Genomic DNA, 17706 nt, shown 5'->3' on the forward strand with positions numbered 1-17706 from the left:
TGACCTACCAATGTTATCTATGTAATGTACAAGATATTCGCTAGAAGTATCACCAAGTACTTAGAAAACTGTGTTTAATCAACCATGGCTATTTTCAGAAGTAGAAGCAAAATGCACCTTTTGCAGGTTATGGACAAAATTGCGGAATGGAGCAATGAAAATGAATTACCACTTTATTTGGGATTCATAAATGCTAAAAACACTTTTCACTCTGTTTCAACTAATTTATACTAACAAGCCCTTACGAAATAAGGCATTGATTCAAGCTATGTTAGTACAGTGAAAAATATGCATTTCAGTGTTAAAGTTTTCATACGAATTTTTTCAGAAGGTGGGAAATTCAGAACTGGAACAGGAGCCATTCAAAGAGAACCCATTTCACTGAAACTATTCTTATCAGTCCCCAGATGATCGTATTCTAATCCCTGAACTGCAAAAAAGAAACATATACATGTTTATGTAACAATCTTGAAAGTATATTTTAACGTTTGCCTCTATGCAGATAAACTTGAACAACGAACAGAACAACTTAATAGAGCATTTTTCAAAATATGACTGAAAATCAGTTATAGACAGACTTAATTGCAATAATCAACAGATTGCAAATGAAATAGTAAATTTAACACTGAAGTAATAAAACTAGTTGGAAGGAGCGGGGCGTGGTTGGAGACACAACTAGACAGGCAGCAAAGAAAGGAACAGAAGAATGAGAATGGCCTGGATTCCTTTTGGTAAATTAAATATGATCTTTGTGTCTGAAATGGAAAGTTTACAACCTGAGGGTATTGTTGCCAGTTACGACTTAGGGCAGTGAGAAACTTTTTGCGTTTTCAAGAGAAAGGAAGAGATCCAGATGACACTAATTGGAAGGTGGGTTGACCACATTATAAAATATGCAGGAGCAGCATAGATGCTTACAGTGATCCCTGTTAATTGCATACTGCAACCAGCTGAAGTGGTGCAGTGATTAATACAATGAACTTGCATTCAGTATGAGCTGGAACACAATCTTCGAATGATGATATAGATTTAGCTTTTCAGTAATGCTGTGTCGACTGAACAAGACACAACCAGGGCAGAAACACCACAGGTGCAAAGATGTGAGCTGGTGCCATAGAGACTTGCCATTTGTTAGAGTTCCACTACTGCCAGCAGGGGTGCTGAGGTTGATGATATCGACTTCGTCAGGGACCAGACGACAACAGAAAGGAGCCTACTCGGAAGATAAAAGAGCAGCTCTCACTCACTTGGTTATAGATCATCATCCAGGGCTAACTCAGACAGGGAATGCCATTTAGTGCACTCTTAGAAGTGGACAGACAGTTGTCTTAACTGCATTTGCTGTGTACTGTGAAGTTTTCCTATGATTACTAGCACTTAGCCACTGAGAGCCTTTTTGTGTTGTATTGCAAGCAGTGCTGCAGACTTCAATATTGAAATAGTCACAAAGACAAGTAAACCTTTCGACTCATTTGTGTGACTTTGTTAGTAATTTGTTGGAGAATCTTCATTCTCTTATCCTGTTACCTGACCCAGGGGCATAAGTGTGTAATAGTGGCAAGGGGAAATTGTCTTCGTGGCGTACTGTACCAGAAGTCATTTCACAAACTCACAGACTCGGCCTACCGTAACAACAGTGGCAACTCAGCTTCTGCAGCATTAGCGATGAGTCCTTTACAAAACTGGCTTACCAAGCCAGAAGCAGTGGCGACAATGGCTGGCATCATTTTTACTTAGAGTTTAAAGCATTATTATTTGCCTTGTTTCTCCTAATCCAACACTGCACATTTCCGACATTTTTTGTTCTAGTTGTAGGAGTATGTCATATACATCACAGCTTTTGCTTTCGAGTCACTGGTGTTGTCTAATTAGTTATGATGTCAACCCCACCCACTACCCAACGACAATTTATAATTCAGTATCCCATGAGATAACTATCACCTATGCCTGCACCAACTGTGGCCCCAAACCTACAGAATGAGCCAATTGTATCTGTTCCTACTGAACCATTGCTTAGTGAGGGTGTGGATGTACAATCGCTGCAGGAATGTTAATATATTCTTTCGATTTCAGATGCAGTTGCTTCAGAAGCTGACTGAAATCATGACACAATTAGTCACACATCAAGTGGAAGCTTAAACTATAAGCAGCACGTTGCCAACCACACATGCAGCTGCTTCCGTGCCACAGGTACTGCCACCATATCACACCTTTGATGAAAATGCAGAAGATTAGATGGAGTATATTGCACAATTCAGGGCCAACCTAGCAGCCCACCAAATATCAGGTACTGTGATGCAGGCCTTTCCATTGTTGGTGTATCAGTGTATCAGACTCTTACGAAACTCGTCCCTAAATCACAGCCTGAAGACGTATATTTTGGGATATTAGTCAGTGCATTAAACAATGGCCATAACATTCCAATGATAGAAACACTTAACATTGTGGCCACACATCAGACTCTGCAGTTACCTTTGAAGTGCAATGAAGTAGACAGGGCATTAATATTTTTGGCCTCAATTTGTTCGACTAAACATTGTGGCTAATATACTACCTATGTCTCATTTCAATTCAAGTGACACTGTTGCTATGCTCTGTGATGAATTTCAAGAATTTTTTGATCCTGGACTAGGTAAAGACAATAACTTTGTAGCGCACATTATGCCATGCCTTTTCAAAACATGTGCAGTGTCTATTGTCCTTGATGAACAGGATGCAAAAGAACTGGCTCACTGGCAAGAAAATGGCATAATTGCACCTATCTCTGCAAGTCAGCGATCTTCCCCAGTAGTTTATGTCCACAAGCCATCAAGAAAAATTAGGATTTGTGCTAATTTCAAAGTCACTGTCAACCCTCAGACATTACTCACCCTGACAAACTCGTTGATCACTTAGGCGCAGGTCGCTATTTTTCAAAAATTGTCCTTTGTGATACTTACCTTCAGATTCCTCTTGATGAATCTTCACAAAACGTGTTTGTTAGCAATACACAGTTAGGACTTTTCAAGTTCCTTTGTTTGCCTTTCAGTAGCGCATCAGCATCTGCCATTTTCCAATGCTACCTAGAACAGCTGACTATTTCTGTACCTTCATGTACAAATTACCTGGACAATATCGTAGTTGTTGCCCACACAGCAGAACAACATCTTGCCAACTTGCACACTTTACTTCAAGTTGTGTCTGAGGCCAGACTCGAGTGCAATAAGAAAAGTGTCTTTTCCCAGATGGAAAAAAGAATATTTAGGGCATGTTATCAATTCTTGATATGGTCATCTGACAAAGGCACATTTGCAAGCAGTAAGTGATCTCAAACCACCTCAGAATGTCAGAGAATTACAATGTTTCTCAGGGAAGCTCAATTATTACATTTGCTTCATCCCTTGCATTGCCTTCACTGCAAAACTGCTCCTTTTGTTTGCTTCCAAGATCATGACATGGCCTTTCAGGAACTGAAAGCCGTATTGCTCAATGATCGACACTTGGTTCATTTTGATTCAAACAAACCTGCCACTTTGGGCACAGAACATTGTGCTGTGGAATTGCTGCTATTTTGATGCACTAGATTGGTTCGTCAGACAGGCCTTCACTTCCAAGCTTCTGAACAAAGCTCAGCAGAACTATTCCCAAATAGCTTCACAATCATTTTTTGAGTGACTAAATTTCAGCAGTATTCATATGGTCGAAAATTCTATTTGGTCACAGACCACAAGTCTTTGCAGGCCAAACTGATTCCTATTCATGCTGCTCAAACTGCAACATTGGGCTCTTCTGCTCTCCCACTACCAGTATGAGATCATCTATCGGCCCACTTCTAAGAATGTGAATGCAGACGCTCTCTCATGTGTACCTATGGGACCTGATGATGACTTCGACACTTCCAAAGCAGCATTTTCCAAATTGATACACAAGACACTGACATTGTCAAGCCACTTCCGTCCCGATTTGCAAATTTTGCTTGAAGACATTCATACTGCATGGCCATCTTCTATCAAGCACAGTTACCCCATTGTTCATCAATATTTTGCACATTGACATAATCTTTCTGTTGTTCATGGTGTTTTTTGCTTCAAACACAGTCAGGACATATACTGGAAGTGCTTCATAGACATGTACTCAGCTTATTGCATCAAAATCATTGGGGTGTTGTCCGCACAAAACAATTAGCTCACAGACATTGCACATGGTTGGCATGGACACGCAAATAGGAAGAATATTTGAGTGGTGTCAAGCATGTGTGGAACATCAGGCCGCCCTTCCACAACATTTCTTTTGAGTGGCACAAGGCAGAAGCATCTTGGCAGCATGTGCATGTAGACTCTGGCCCTTATTGGAACACACACTGGTTAATACGAGTAGATGATGACACATATAGCAAATTCCCCTTTTTTGTTCCCATGTCATCGACATCATCTTGCGCCAATTTTCAAGCACTTCAGTCCATATTCTGCATCAAAGGTCAGACAGAATTTTTTGTCATGGACAACAGAGCTCAATTTGTCTGAAGATTTCTAAATGGCATATGCCATCTCACCTCAGCACAAATTCACCCACAATCAAATTGTGAGGCTGAATATTTTGTTTGCACATTCAAATGGCAAATGGACAAACTTCGCTTGCATCATCCAAGCAAACAAGCCTTGCTTCGCTTCTTGTCCACTTATTACCCCCAGTCCTGAAGCAATCCTTCACCTGCCTAATTGTTACGTGGGCAATGCCACCATACGCTCTTGCATTTGCTCGATACCTCCCTTACGGTTGGCACCTGAAGACTCCAGTTAGCCAATGTACCAGATTAGCCAACCTGTATTTCACAGAATCTATGGCAGAAAGAAGTCATGGCAGCATGGCATCATTACTAATTCAGTTGGTTCGCATATGTTTCAGATTTGAGACCCTGATGGATTGCAGAATTGACACCTAAATCAAATTTGCCCTTGTCACTTGCAAAGTTCTGCAGCTTCTCGTATGTTCACAGATTCCTGGCCTTCCTGGTCGACGCAACCCGAGCGCCATCTCTCAAAGTGGGGTCACGAGATGCTGTTTCCAGAGTTCTGAACATCAATCCAATGCCACATCTATCCACTAGTGGACATTTGGCAGCACCTGCCATGCCCCCTCCACTGGGGGCCCATGCCGAGGCCTCCCATGGGACCTCCAGTCAAGGAGATGCCGTTGCAGATTCACGCCATCAAGAAGATGCCCTGCTGATGAGTGCTGGGACACACCCTCTGCATCATTTTTTAGCTAATGTTCCTTTGCAGTCTCAAGACTCAGCATCAGCTACAGCAGTGGTTGCCACTCCAACACTGGCTCCAACACCCACACCTTCCCCTCACCATTGGTATGGTGCTTGTCCATATGTGATGACGGTGCAGCAGTTATGGGTGGAGGAGTGCTGTGTCATCCGAACAAGACACAGCCAGGCCAAAAACACCACAGGCGCAAAGATGCGAGCTAGTGCCAGTGTCATAGTTTTTCCACTTGTGTGAGTTTTACCAGCACCATAGGCGGCAATGAGGATGAAGATATTGACTTCACATCAGCCAAATGCCGGCCATGTACAATTCACCAATGACTGGATGACAACAGACAGAAGCCTATTTGAAAGACAGAAGAGCATCTCTTGCCCACTTTATTACAGATAATCGTCCAGGGGTGACAGACTGGTAATGTCATTTAGTACACTTTCAGAAATAAACAGACAGTTGTCGTAATTGCATTCACTGTGTATTGTGAAGTTTACCTGTGATAGTTATATTTAGCTATTGAGGGCCTTTTTTGTGTTATATTACAAGCAGTGCTGCAGCCTTCAATATTCAACTAGTCACAAAGATAAGTAAACCTTTTAACTCATTTGTGTGACTTTGTTATTAATTTGTTGGAGTGTTGTAGAAGCTTCACTCTTCTATCCTGTTACCTGACCCTGGGGCATAGCTGTGTGATAGTGGCAGGGAGAAAATGTCCTAACGGTGTACAGCACCAGAATCCATTTCACAAATTCACAGATTCGACGTACCATAACAACAGTAGTAACTCTGCCTCCACAGCAGTAGCGATGAGGCCTTTACAAAACGAGCGATGAGGGTTTACAAAAAGTAATTACCCTAAATCACGTAAAGGCAAAAAATTAGATGGTTTCCCTTATAAGGACATTGCTAATTTCTTTTATCATCCTTCCCATCTCCAAGGTTGTAATCCTCTCAGACGATATGACTGTTATTGGGACATTAAACCCTAATCTTTGTTTCTTTCTTTTAGTATTAGTGAAGGCTGGCAATATTTTAAAAATATAGATACAATGTCATCTTTATGATTCCTTTCAGAAATTACTTACAACAAAATCTGTAAAAACAGTCAACATTTCACTGCAGTATTAGTTTTTTTGAATTTTTTTTCCATTTAGAACCAATATTTCACGTATCTTTTGTTATTTTCCAAAACAAAATTTAAGGGGCCGCATCATTTTAAAGATGAGTATTTTAAAAGTGTGTCCTTATGTAATCTTCAAAATGATCAACAATACACCATATAGAAGGCAGTGGTGAAGCCTCTAAGTCTAGTGCATCCTAAAAGTTTTCAGCTACGAAAATCAGCACAGTGGAAAAGAAAAAGAGGCAGTGCCCATGTCTTTGAAGGCATTAAGAAGTGTAAAATGTAATGATCGTGTCTCAAGCAGAAAACGAACTTAAATGTTGAGGTGTACAATGCACTACTTACGACTCTGAATTACTACAGCAGCCGATTCTTCATCCAGTTCTTTTTTGGGACTTTCATTTCCTTTATCACCTATCATTTGCTGTGATGACATACGGCGAAGTAGTTTAGCCTTGAACCACCCTCCAGTTGGTGAGCCTAAAAAAAGTTTTTACTTTTAAATGTGTGGCATTCATTAACCTTCAAAAACTGTTTACTGTTATGCTTATATCTACAACATCTGCAAGTGTGAAACAAAACAGAGTGCATTGTGATCATCACATTTCCTTGCAATGCTTAGCAAGTTTATGGGCAGCAGACACTGACACTGACTAATGTGGAGTAAAAGCTCCACAACATGTATATGAACTGAATGAAACGTTTTATAACATTGGAGAAATTTGAAAATTATTTTTATATTACAGTAGTTTCTTCCACAAGTATAAAATGGTCAACAAGTATTTGAATGGTATGCATTGTAACTTGTTTTCACATGCCTGACCAAACCTTATTGCAAGCAGTGGAGTGTTTAAACAATGACATCAAATAGAGAAGGGGGAAATAAACCACATTATTGGTGAAATCTGAGTTCCAACTGCCTCTTTCCATCATATCTCACTGACAGCAAACTGGACATATTATCTTCATATGCATAATCTTTAATGATACTGAAATAGTCTGTGCTTCTATTTCTATAAGGCAACTAAAGCTGTTGATACAGTTATAATGATTGAAGTTATCAGATGTGACATGTGTACCTATTCATCACATTGGCAAACCTCCCAATCACCACACTATGATAATATAATATTCTATAACAACAGGAATAAGATTTCTGAGAGCGTAAGGCTTACCCTTCTTTACTCGAGCAGCCGCTGCAGCAGCATCTTGTTGCCTCCTTTGTTCAGCTTGCTTCTGTTGTTCTATAAATCTGCGCCTTGTAATCCAGCCTCTTACAAACCGCTGAAGAGTGACTACACTCACTGCCAACTGCCATTTCTCTCGTTGGTACTTTACCTTTGCAAGCCACCTCCGAACACAAGCTTGAACAAGTACAATTTTGCGTACCTGTGTTAAAGAAAAGTTTAAAAGTCAGAGGCATTTTGAAAATATTGTGGTTACAGGAAAGTGCACAGATGTTGCATATACAAGCACGATATTAAAAAAAAAAAGGATGAGAGCAGACTGATATGGTACAAATAATGTTGCACTGCTTCTTTATAGAGGTGGTGAATGGACCTTTATAATGGCACATTTCACAGCATAAGATCAAGTGGATACTTACCCACATAATTACTGCCACATGATATATGTATATGGCATTTGATAAGTAGCTAACATCTCAAAAGTCACAGCTCTGACCATGTTGATAGCGCATAATAAACCTCAAACCAGCATGAAGTACATTATATGAGGTGTGATTGGAAAGTTTTAAGAATGGATCTGCTACTGCTTAATGGTTGGGAGGGAGAGCAGGTACACAGAGGGTGGGGAGTGAGTTATTGCCTTGTTCTTGAATGCCTCTGTCAGGAAACTTCATTTCCTTTATTCAGTTCATTGTGGCAGTTGGTTGAGTGTGGGTCTGTTAGGGCTTGTTGCCAGATTGTGTCTGCTTGAAAGTGGACGTAAAAACGGGAGTAATGAGTTTGTGTGAAATTTTGTTTTAAAACTGGGAAATCAGCTTATGAGACTTACGAACTATTAAAAACAGCTTTTGGAGATAACTGTATTAGCCAGTCAAATGTTGTTGTCTGGTTCAACAGATTTAAAAATGGCTGTGTATCATTAGAAGATTAACCACAGTCTGGCTGTCCTTCCACCTCAAAAATGAATGAAAATGTTGTGAAAGTTGGCGACTTAGTGCACTCTGATCATAGATTTACAATTAAGGAGATGGCTGATGAACTTAGTTTAAGTTTCTATGCAGAGTCAATTTTGAGTGAAGATCTGAACATGCATCGAGTGTCCATAAAATTCATTCCAAAAGCATTGTCAAGTGACCAGAGACAATACTGACTTGAAGTGTGCCAAGAACTGATTAATCAGACTAAAAATGACCCAGATTTGTTAAATAGGGTAATTACAGGAGTTGGGTGCTACACCATGACAATGCTCCGGCTCATTGTGCCTTTTCCATTGTTGAATTTTTGAACAAATTCAAAATTCCTGTGCTTTCACAACTGCCATATTCCCCTGATTTGGCCCCTGCGGACTTCTACCTGTTTCCTAAATTTAAATTTTCACTGAAAGGAAAGAGATTTGACTCGACTGAAGACATTCAGGCAAATACAGAGTGTGTCCTTAACACACTTCAGGAAAAAACTTTCCATTTCCAAAAGGGGGAACACTGTTGGAGCAGGTGTGTTCAGCCAGAAGGGGACTATTTTGAAGAAGGTGCATCACAATAGCATGTAAGTGCCAACATTGCACAATTACATGCCCACCCTTACAACTTCCTAATCACACTTCATATACTTGGATATTATAATGATTAGCATTTCGGCGAACCACACAAAATAGTACTGACCAGTGAAAAAAATAAGTTTGGAAATTTTCTAAAAATTCATAGACAATTTAGATTTTTCATCTGACACTATCCTGTCAGTCAAAATAAATGATAAAAAGTAATGCAATTTATTTATCTATACAAGGAAAGATTATGCAGCAGGTTTCTCATTCAGAAACTGCACTTGAATGTATGAGGGAGAAGTGTCTACTACCCTGTGTTGGAATTCGAGAGCAGCAGTACTGTGGCCTACTGGGACTGCAGTTTATTATTCTGCAATGTTGCTGCTCTCACATTGATAAGAACCCCATGATTGTCATGTGAATACAGAATAGGTAGGTACACAAGGGCCATACTCGACACCATGCAGGAGACCAATAGTGTCCCATAACTAGCACTAATGAGGACACCTATACTGTTCATCCATCTGTGCAGTATCATATAGCTATAAAACATAATAGGCTTGTTTGCAACAAGATAGGTATCCACATGAACAGTGTGACAACATTTGGAGCACTAAGGTCATTCAGCACATGGCTATTCTTGTGGCTTCCCTCGGTATGGCAGCAGAGAGATGTTCACCAATAGTGGTACAACCAACAACAGCATTGAGATGGGAGTGACATCACACTGTCTTTTTGAATGAGTGCTAGTCTTGTGTGCAGTATCAGAATGGACATATCCATGTGGTGGAAGCTACAAGGAGAATGAATGTTGTCAGTCTGCAAATCATCGTCGCCGTCATCATCCTCGAAGCCCAGTACCTAGCATTATGGTATGGAGTGCTACTGGGCATGCAACAAGACCACCACTGGTTCACATAGATGGTAATTTGGACTGCAGGCATTTCATGATGTAAATGTTAAGGCTAGTGGCTGTGCTCTGTTTTCAGAGTCTCTGTTGCATCTTTCAACAAGACAATGCAAGACCAAATGTTGCCAGTGCTGTCCTGACCTACTGCAACACAGTGTGTTGTTCAACTGTTGCAGCAGGTAGCAGAGAAATTGGAATGCCACCTGTCACTATGACTGGAAATCTTGCACTTAGCTTAAGCACTACGGAATGATGTACCTGTATCTGTCATTCAAGCTCAGTTCAATTGGATACCCAGCCAAGTTAGAGCCATGACTGCTGCCAGAAGTGCTCAAGTGCTCTATTTACTAATTTCTGCCATCTGTATATTCAAAAATTGCCTAGAACTTTAATCATGCATCCTTCCTACTGTACTGTATACACACATTAAGCTACCTACTGTCCTTACTGATGATGTAATTTTAATGGCCAGCAGTTTGTATCTACTCGAATTAACGACACTTCTTGGGAGTTGACAGTTGGACACATAACACTACATGTATATGCAGTGAATATTAGTGTCCCTGAGAGGAACATAGTTAGTCTCATATTATCAGCATGCTACCTATTAGAGTGGAAGAAACAATGAAAGTAGAATACTGACCAGTGAATAAAATAAGTTTGGAAATTTCTAAAAATTCATAGACAATTTAGATTTTTCATCTGACACTATCCTGTCAGTCAAAATAAATGAAAAAAGTAATACAGTTCTCCTCGTATGTGGCCAATATACTTACAACATCTCTCACATTCTGAATGTGTTCTGCTAGAAGTCATACTATAATTTTATAAGTAACATCTTTTTGGAAGTACCCTGAAATCCACAATATTCTAAAATTACTGCAAGCTCATTTCATCTTGTTCTGCAGACCCTCCACCAAGAAGGACTACTTTCATTGACATGTAACAAGCCAAGGTATGCATTAACAAAAGACAAGTGCATCAGAGAACACTATTTGTGCTATCCCAGTGAAATTTAACTTTATAAATTAGGAAGATAGCTGCTGCTTTTGTGTTGTATTGAAAAGCTGCTGCATACAAGGTATGTGAAAAAAGGAATAGGACTGGCTTTTTATCTACCATATTTTTTATTTTTTCAAACAGCAATATTATCAACTTCAAAGTAGTTCCCTTCAGCAGTGTACAGTGGGGGCAGCTACTGAATGGCTTTGTTAGTATAAAAATTTGATTTTTGTTTTTAACTTGATGTTACTCAGTGCCTTCTGCCTGGCAGCTAGTTGCAGCACATCAGTCATGTTGCAAAACCGGACAGAACCACTTTGAAACTCAATTGTTGAACCATCAGCAGCTAAATTCACCTGTTGCTGACGAGGTAATACTACCAAACTGCATGTCTACGACTTGGCCGACCGATCGGGAGGTTTGGAGGTGGTCAGGTGGGGGTGGGACCACGGCCAGCCACTGGGAGTGCACATGCCATCCGGTCTCTTCTTCTGGCAGCTTCTGACCTAAGCAAGACGCTTTCCTCTCCTGCTCTCTTGGACAGCATCCCATTCAGTTTCGGCAGCTTTTCTAGGCCTGCCTTTTCTTTTTACAGCATTAAACATTCATGCAGTAAAAATATGTTTCATTTTTCACCTCAGAGGGTGCCTACTGCTTTCCCCTCCTGGCCAATCCTGACACATTAACAACAGTTAAACACTGGTGCAGTCATTCTCAGTCTTGTTAACAGTGCTGAATGGCTTCAACTGTAAGGCCTTTAACATGTCAGTCACATTCTTTTGAATGTTCTCCAGAGTCCCAACAGGATGTCCTTTTAAGACATTCTTCAATTTCAGGAAAAGAAAAAGCCTCAAGGACTTGTATCAGGTGAGCAGGGGAGCTGTGAAATAACAAGAATGCCTTTTGAGGTCAAAAATTCTGTGATGGAAGTAGCTGTGTGACATGGGGTGTTGTCATGATGCAGCATCCACTTGCCTGCAAGGTCCTGTCTCACTCAGTTCATCCTTTCCCTGAGACTTTCAAAGACATCTTGCTGAAACACTTGGTTGATAGTTTGCCCTGGAAGAATACTCCCACAAGAGCATGCACCTGTGTGAGGTTTTCATAAGTTTTGGAGTTGAAGGTCTCCCTGAGCAAGGTTCACCTTCAATATGTTTTCAGTCTTCCAAAAATGATTTGTGCCAATGAAAAACTTGTGCTCTTGATACAGAATATTCCCCATAGACTTAGTTCAACTTTTTGAAGGTAACTCACATGTATTTCCCAACTTTAACACAAAAGTTGATGGCATAGCTATGATCCAGATTCCGCTGTTCCATTTTTGTAACACACAACAAAAACATAACTTAAATGAAAAAAAAATCACATAATGGTCATACAGATCTGAAAGCCAGATTGAGCATTTGGAGGGGATGAGCACACTTATCTACACAAGAGGAACAATACAGCACTGCCAGATCACTCTCAGTATTGCCAGTCTCATTACTTTTCTCACATGCCTCGTACTCCAAATTATTGTTTAGTATTTAATTAATTGCACTGGTATTTTCAAAGAAAATAGAAACCTACATCTGTACACACAAAGTTATGTGTATACAAAATGACTACTTTTCATGCAGCTTTATAATGAACACTACTACTTTCATTGTGACTAACAGAACTTTTCAACCATTGAATCTAAATACTGAAGTAATTTGTAGGAGGAGTGGTTAATGAGTTATTTTTAATTATAAATTGACATATCCAATTTCTTGTTTTAGGTCTGACAGGAACTTATAGAATACCTTTGTCCCAGAGTGCACAGCTCCACTATGAACCCTAGACTCTAGCAAACTCTACTTGAAAACTGTTTCTGTGTAGTATATTGTGCTTGTATTCAGTTCAGCTGAAACTGAATTTTATTGTCGGAAACAAAAATGATTAAGGAGTAAATTTATTGGGAAGTGAGAAAGAATTCCAAGATTCTTAAAAAGGCTTCTCCAAGATGTACACCAGGATCCTGTGTATGGTGGATGGGTGACAGAACACCACAGAATATCACTTCAGGGGCAGTGGGGATCTTCGGTAGGATGCTTCTCATGTCCAGGCATGATGATACATAATCGAAGCCCTGGTGAATGATACGTTTTAGTTGCTTCAGTCTATGGTGGTACTGGGGGATGATGGCAACACTCCTTTGTAGCTGATTCTCGGAGGTGATGGGAGGAAAAGGGTGCGTGAGGATATGGCAGGGGAAATCCGTTTGTGGACTAGAGGTTTGTGAAGGCCCTCATGAGACCATCAGCACACTGGACAAGGGCAGTCTCGTCACAGGTGTGGAAAAGGTGACAATTGTCAAAATGCAGGTACTGTTGGTGATTAGTGGTTAATAAGGAGAGATGTGAATGGATCAATCAGAGAGGTGGAGGTCAGTGTTCAGGAAGGTGATGTACTGAGTAGAGGAGGACCAGGTGAAGCAGATGTGACAAAAGGTGTTGAGGTTGCAGATGAAAGAGAATAGGGTGTCTTGGCCCTGAGTCCATGTCATGAAGATATTATTAATGATGCTGAACCAGACAAAGGGTCTGGGATTTTGAGAGGTTAGAAATGTTTTCTCTAGATGGCCCATAGAAAGGCTGGATAGGATGGTGCCATGTGGGTTCCCACAGCTGTTCCACAAATTTGTTTGTACACATCCCCTCGAAGTTGAAGTAATTTTATATCAGGATACAGTTGGTAAGGTGTATGAAGAATGAGGTAGTGGTTTTGGAATTCGAAGGACATTGAAATAAGTAGTGTTCAATAGCAACAAGACCTTGGGTATGAGGGTTGTCAGTTTATAAGGAGGTGGCCTTAGCTGTGATGAGTCTGGATCCAGGAGGCAAAAAGATTTTAACAGTGTCTTGTTTGTTTGTGTTTGTGTGTTTGTGTGTGTGTGTGTGTGTGTGTGTGTGTGTGTGTGTGTGTGTTTGTTGTTAACCAATCTTGGCAAGGTACAACAAAATTAGGTCAAAAGAAACAAGTCGTGAATTCTTACCTGGTCCTCATAAAGCTTTGAAAGGTATTCCACATGATAGTACTTCAAAAAAACTTTTGTTTTTCCAAGAGCCCATCCATCCATTTTCAAACGAACCAACAGGAGACGACAATTTTCTCGAGATGCAACAACACGTTCATCAAATCCAAATGCAAGGAAACAATATCTGAAAGAAAGAACACGGAATTATGACCAAACAGCTCTGGTAAACCAAATCTTAATATTAACAATATTATGAAAGGGAAGTTGCTACTCACCATATAGTAGACATGCTGCGTTGCAAATAGGCACAACAAAAAGACTGTTGGGCTTATCTGCAGCCCAGCGTCTCCACTATATGGTGAGAAGCAACTTTCCTCTCATTATATTTTTAAATATTAATATTAACATATTTAACATTCATGGAATTTCAACATGAGGGTGCTGAAGGATCAGCAACTAGTAATGAATGAACATTGCCTTTTTTAAAAAATCACTAATAAATTTAAGAGTGAAGGAAGCTGCAGCAGAAGATAAAAATAGTGAATATTTAACTATGTTAACTAGTTGAGCCTCTGTTACTATAATTAATTAAAATTACTTGTTAGTTGATGTCTGTTACTTGCTACTACAGTGTTGCCACATCAACTACTGGCTACTGCTTGGCTGAAGGTATCGCACAAACATGGTGGATCACTTCACAAGTGCTGTTGCTTAAAAATATGTAACATGGAGCAATGTTGGAGGTGGCCACCATGGGGTATGATGACAATGCAAGATGCTCTTTCGCTGCTGGTAGCTGATTTTAAATGACCTCTGACTGAACTGTGGCAGACAATGCATTTTGTAGACCTGAATTTAAACTGAAATACTAACCTAGCCACAACCTCATGTTGTGCAATATATCTATGAAAACAATGGTCAACAATCTGCGGCACAACTCTCAATTATGCTCTCTTTGTTCACAGCGATTACAGTTTAACTCCATGAGTAAATTCAAGATCGAAAAAAAAATCAGTTTAGTGTTAAAAGCAAACTGATTTTTTCACTTTCACTGTTTACCTGAAACTATTCTCACACTGGCTAAAAGAGCTACCTTGTTATCAACCAATGAACAGTCCTGGTTAAAGGTTATAGAAAACACATGCAGATTAAATGAAAAGGAGAATGATAAGACAAAAAAATAAAAGCAAATAAAAAAGGCAATACTATCATGAGCATTTTTCTTAACTTTGCTTATGTCCAGAAAAAATATGTTTAATTGTAACTTTAAATAAACTGAACACTTATAACACACATTCTTTTAATAACCTTGACACATTATGAAACAAACCTTCTCAAAAATTCAGGAAATGGGATTCTGTGGGAAAATCCATTCTGCCTAATGCGAATAGTTTCCAACACACCAGTATATCTCAGCTGCTTTATAACTTTTGTGGAATCAAAAAGCTGTGGAACTCTGGCATCATTTGGTTTGATGCAGCGGACGAATTGTGGTGATCCGCTAACCATTTTCTGCAGCAAATCCATTAAGGAGTACCTGAAGTATGTTGCAACAGTCTGCTGAGCTCTTGACTGGGAAGCTAATCCTCTGCTGCTGTATCTTTCCTGCAAGAAAGTACAATGCTGAATTTAAAGCAACTTTGTGTGTTTGTAAACTTGCAAATATCAGTGCTGGAGTAAAAAGTGAAGGAATGAGAGATTGTGTTCTGAGGGGAGAAACAGGCTGTTTTTGTATCATTTTAGTGGTACATCTTTTGGATAATTATGATGCTCTTGTATTTCACAACCTTCATCTGCATTAAAAGTAGGAAAAATATTCAGAAGTTAAGCTTTCATCCAATTTATGATAGTAAACTTTTATAGTCGGTGTCAATGACAGTAAAATTCTTCTGGGTTGTGAGCTGTGTTACATTGTCATTTTTTTACCACTGGCTTATATCAATTAAAACTGTTATGTGGAAGATGTGGCTTATAGGTGATGATTAGATGTTATTTCTTGCAATTCATAGGTCATGTATCAGATGACAGCATTGAATGTCATTTTGGTTATCCAACCAAGAGTAAGCATTTGTTACTACTACTATTACCGTGTGGTTTTCTGCTGCTGGTGAATGGTGCAAGGCTGGCAGTTATTACTGGAAGCCATCTTACTTTATCATGGTCTTATGCTTTATGATTTCAACGATGTTGTTTGGTTGACCATTGTGGATCATTTTGATGGTGCATAGGCTTTGTCATAATTCAAGTGTACATTACATTCATTCACATGCTCAGCAATCACAGATTTTGTTTGTTGTTCTATGTGTATGTTTCGGCGAAGGCCAAACTTTGGTTTGTTGAGTAGCAATCTATCCTTTTTGTAAGTGTTGATATGCCAGTCTGCACTTGTGCTCAACCATGTGTGTGCTTAGTGCCTGTCCCAAATCTTCCACATACACTGAACTACAGTTACAATTTTCCTCATAGCCTCTCAAGAGGTGTCATTGGCTCATTGCATTGTTCAAACAACCTAGATTTTCTCTTATCTTGATGTCACTGTAATAGAGCCACTTGATAATTACTTGTCATAATATTTTGTCAATCCACTAGGTCATACTTTTAATGAATGAGAGCATGCTGTTACATTACATTATCCTCTGTGTTATTGTTCAGCTTCCTCTGTGGTGTGATAAATTGATTTATTGTGCCCTCATAGTATATAAGCACCTGGAATGTTACTGAAAGGTTTTCCATCTTTAGCTTCAGGTTTACTGCATCACTAAACTCACTTATCTTGTTGAGTGATGAAAACTGAGAAATAATGGCATAAGGTAATACCCAATCACTTCCTGTATGTCCCCATCCATACTGATACTTAATTGGCATCATATCAATTAACCCACTTAATATGAGGAGTATGCTTGCATGCCCCTCCCATCCCTAGCTAGCAATGGAGTGTGTACTCATGCAGATCCCCACACCCCTTCGCAATCACAGTGTGTGCCAACATGCTTGCAGCCCTTCATTTTTACATTTACCTTGATCCAAGCCAGTCATCTGCTAAATTTCATGTGTTTTGCTAGCGATTCTGAAATGCTAGAGAACCATGGACACCTCTTCATTTCCCAGTATCTACTGCAGTTCAGTTCACCAGCAGTAATTCTACAATATCACGGTAAGTAAAGCACATTTTTTTAAGCATTTGATTTGATTGATGTTGAATCCTTACGTATAATTCTTTTTTGGCATCTGATCAAGGTAAAATCACATATTATATGAGGTTATTAGGCACATATGCCAGCGTTATACATTACAACCTGTTTTCAGCATTATCATAAAAATATTTCATGTGCAAATTTTTCAAAATATAAGATATATATTTATTTAAATTTGATTATGATTCACCTAAATTTTATGTTTTGAAACAATGAACTGGTTTTTTGTTGATCAAAATCCTAATTTCAATTTCTAAAAAACTAATTCAATGGTAATTTTTTATTCAGCAATTTGTATGTCTCAGACGGACTAAGTATTCCCGAAGAAGAGTCAAACATAAATTCCCACCATGCAAGTCAACAATACAGGTGAAAATCCCCCTCAGGGATGGCGAGTGCACAGACACGTTCTCAGTCATTGAGGAGTGGTAATTAGAGCACACCAGTATGCCCTCCATCGCTGCCAAGGAACTGGGGGAGCGTGCTGGCATGCTCCAGGT

At 39.5% G+C, this 17706-nt stretch overlaps 1 protein-coding gene across 6 annotated transcripts in view; it reads right to left on the minus strand.

Annotated features, from left to right (window-relative positions):
• The window catches only part of LOC126267943 (myosin-IIIb-like), a 522034-nt gene that overhangs the window by 29956 nt on the left and 474372 nt on the right, over nucleotides 1–17706 (minus strand). For all 6 annotated transcript variants that reach the window (XM_049973257.1, XM_049973258.1, XM_049973255.1 and 3 more), the window contains 4 exons: nucleotides 15343–15617; nucleotides 14031–14196; nucleotides 7548–7761; nucleotides 6718–6852 (listed from right to left, as the gene is read on the minus strand). In XM_049973257.1, the coding sequence (XP_049829214.1) occupies nucleotides 6718–6852; nucleotides 7548–7761; nucleotides 14031–14196; nucleotides 15343–15617 (790 nt within the window). The remainder of the gene's footprint in view (nucleotides 1–6717; nucleotides 6853–7547; nucleotides 7762–14030; nucleotides 14197–15342; nucleotides 15618–17706) is intronic.

The sequence above is a fragment of the Schistocerca gregaria genome, chromosome 4, assembly GCF_023897955.1.
Source record: "Schistocerca gregaria isolate iqSchGreg1 chromosome 4, iqSchGreg1.2, whole genome shotgun sequence".
Classification (NCBI taxonomy): domain Eukaryota; kingdom Metazoa; phylum Arthropoda; class Insecta; order Orthoptera; family Acrididae; genus Schistocerca; species Schistocerca gregaria.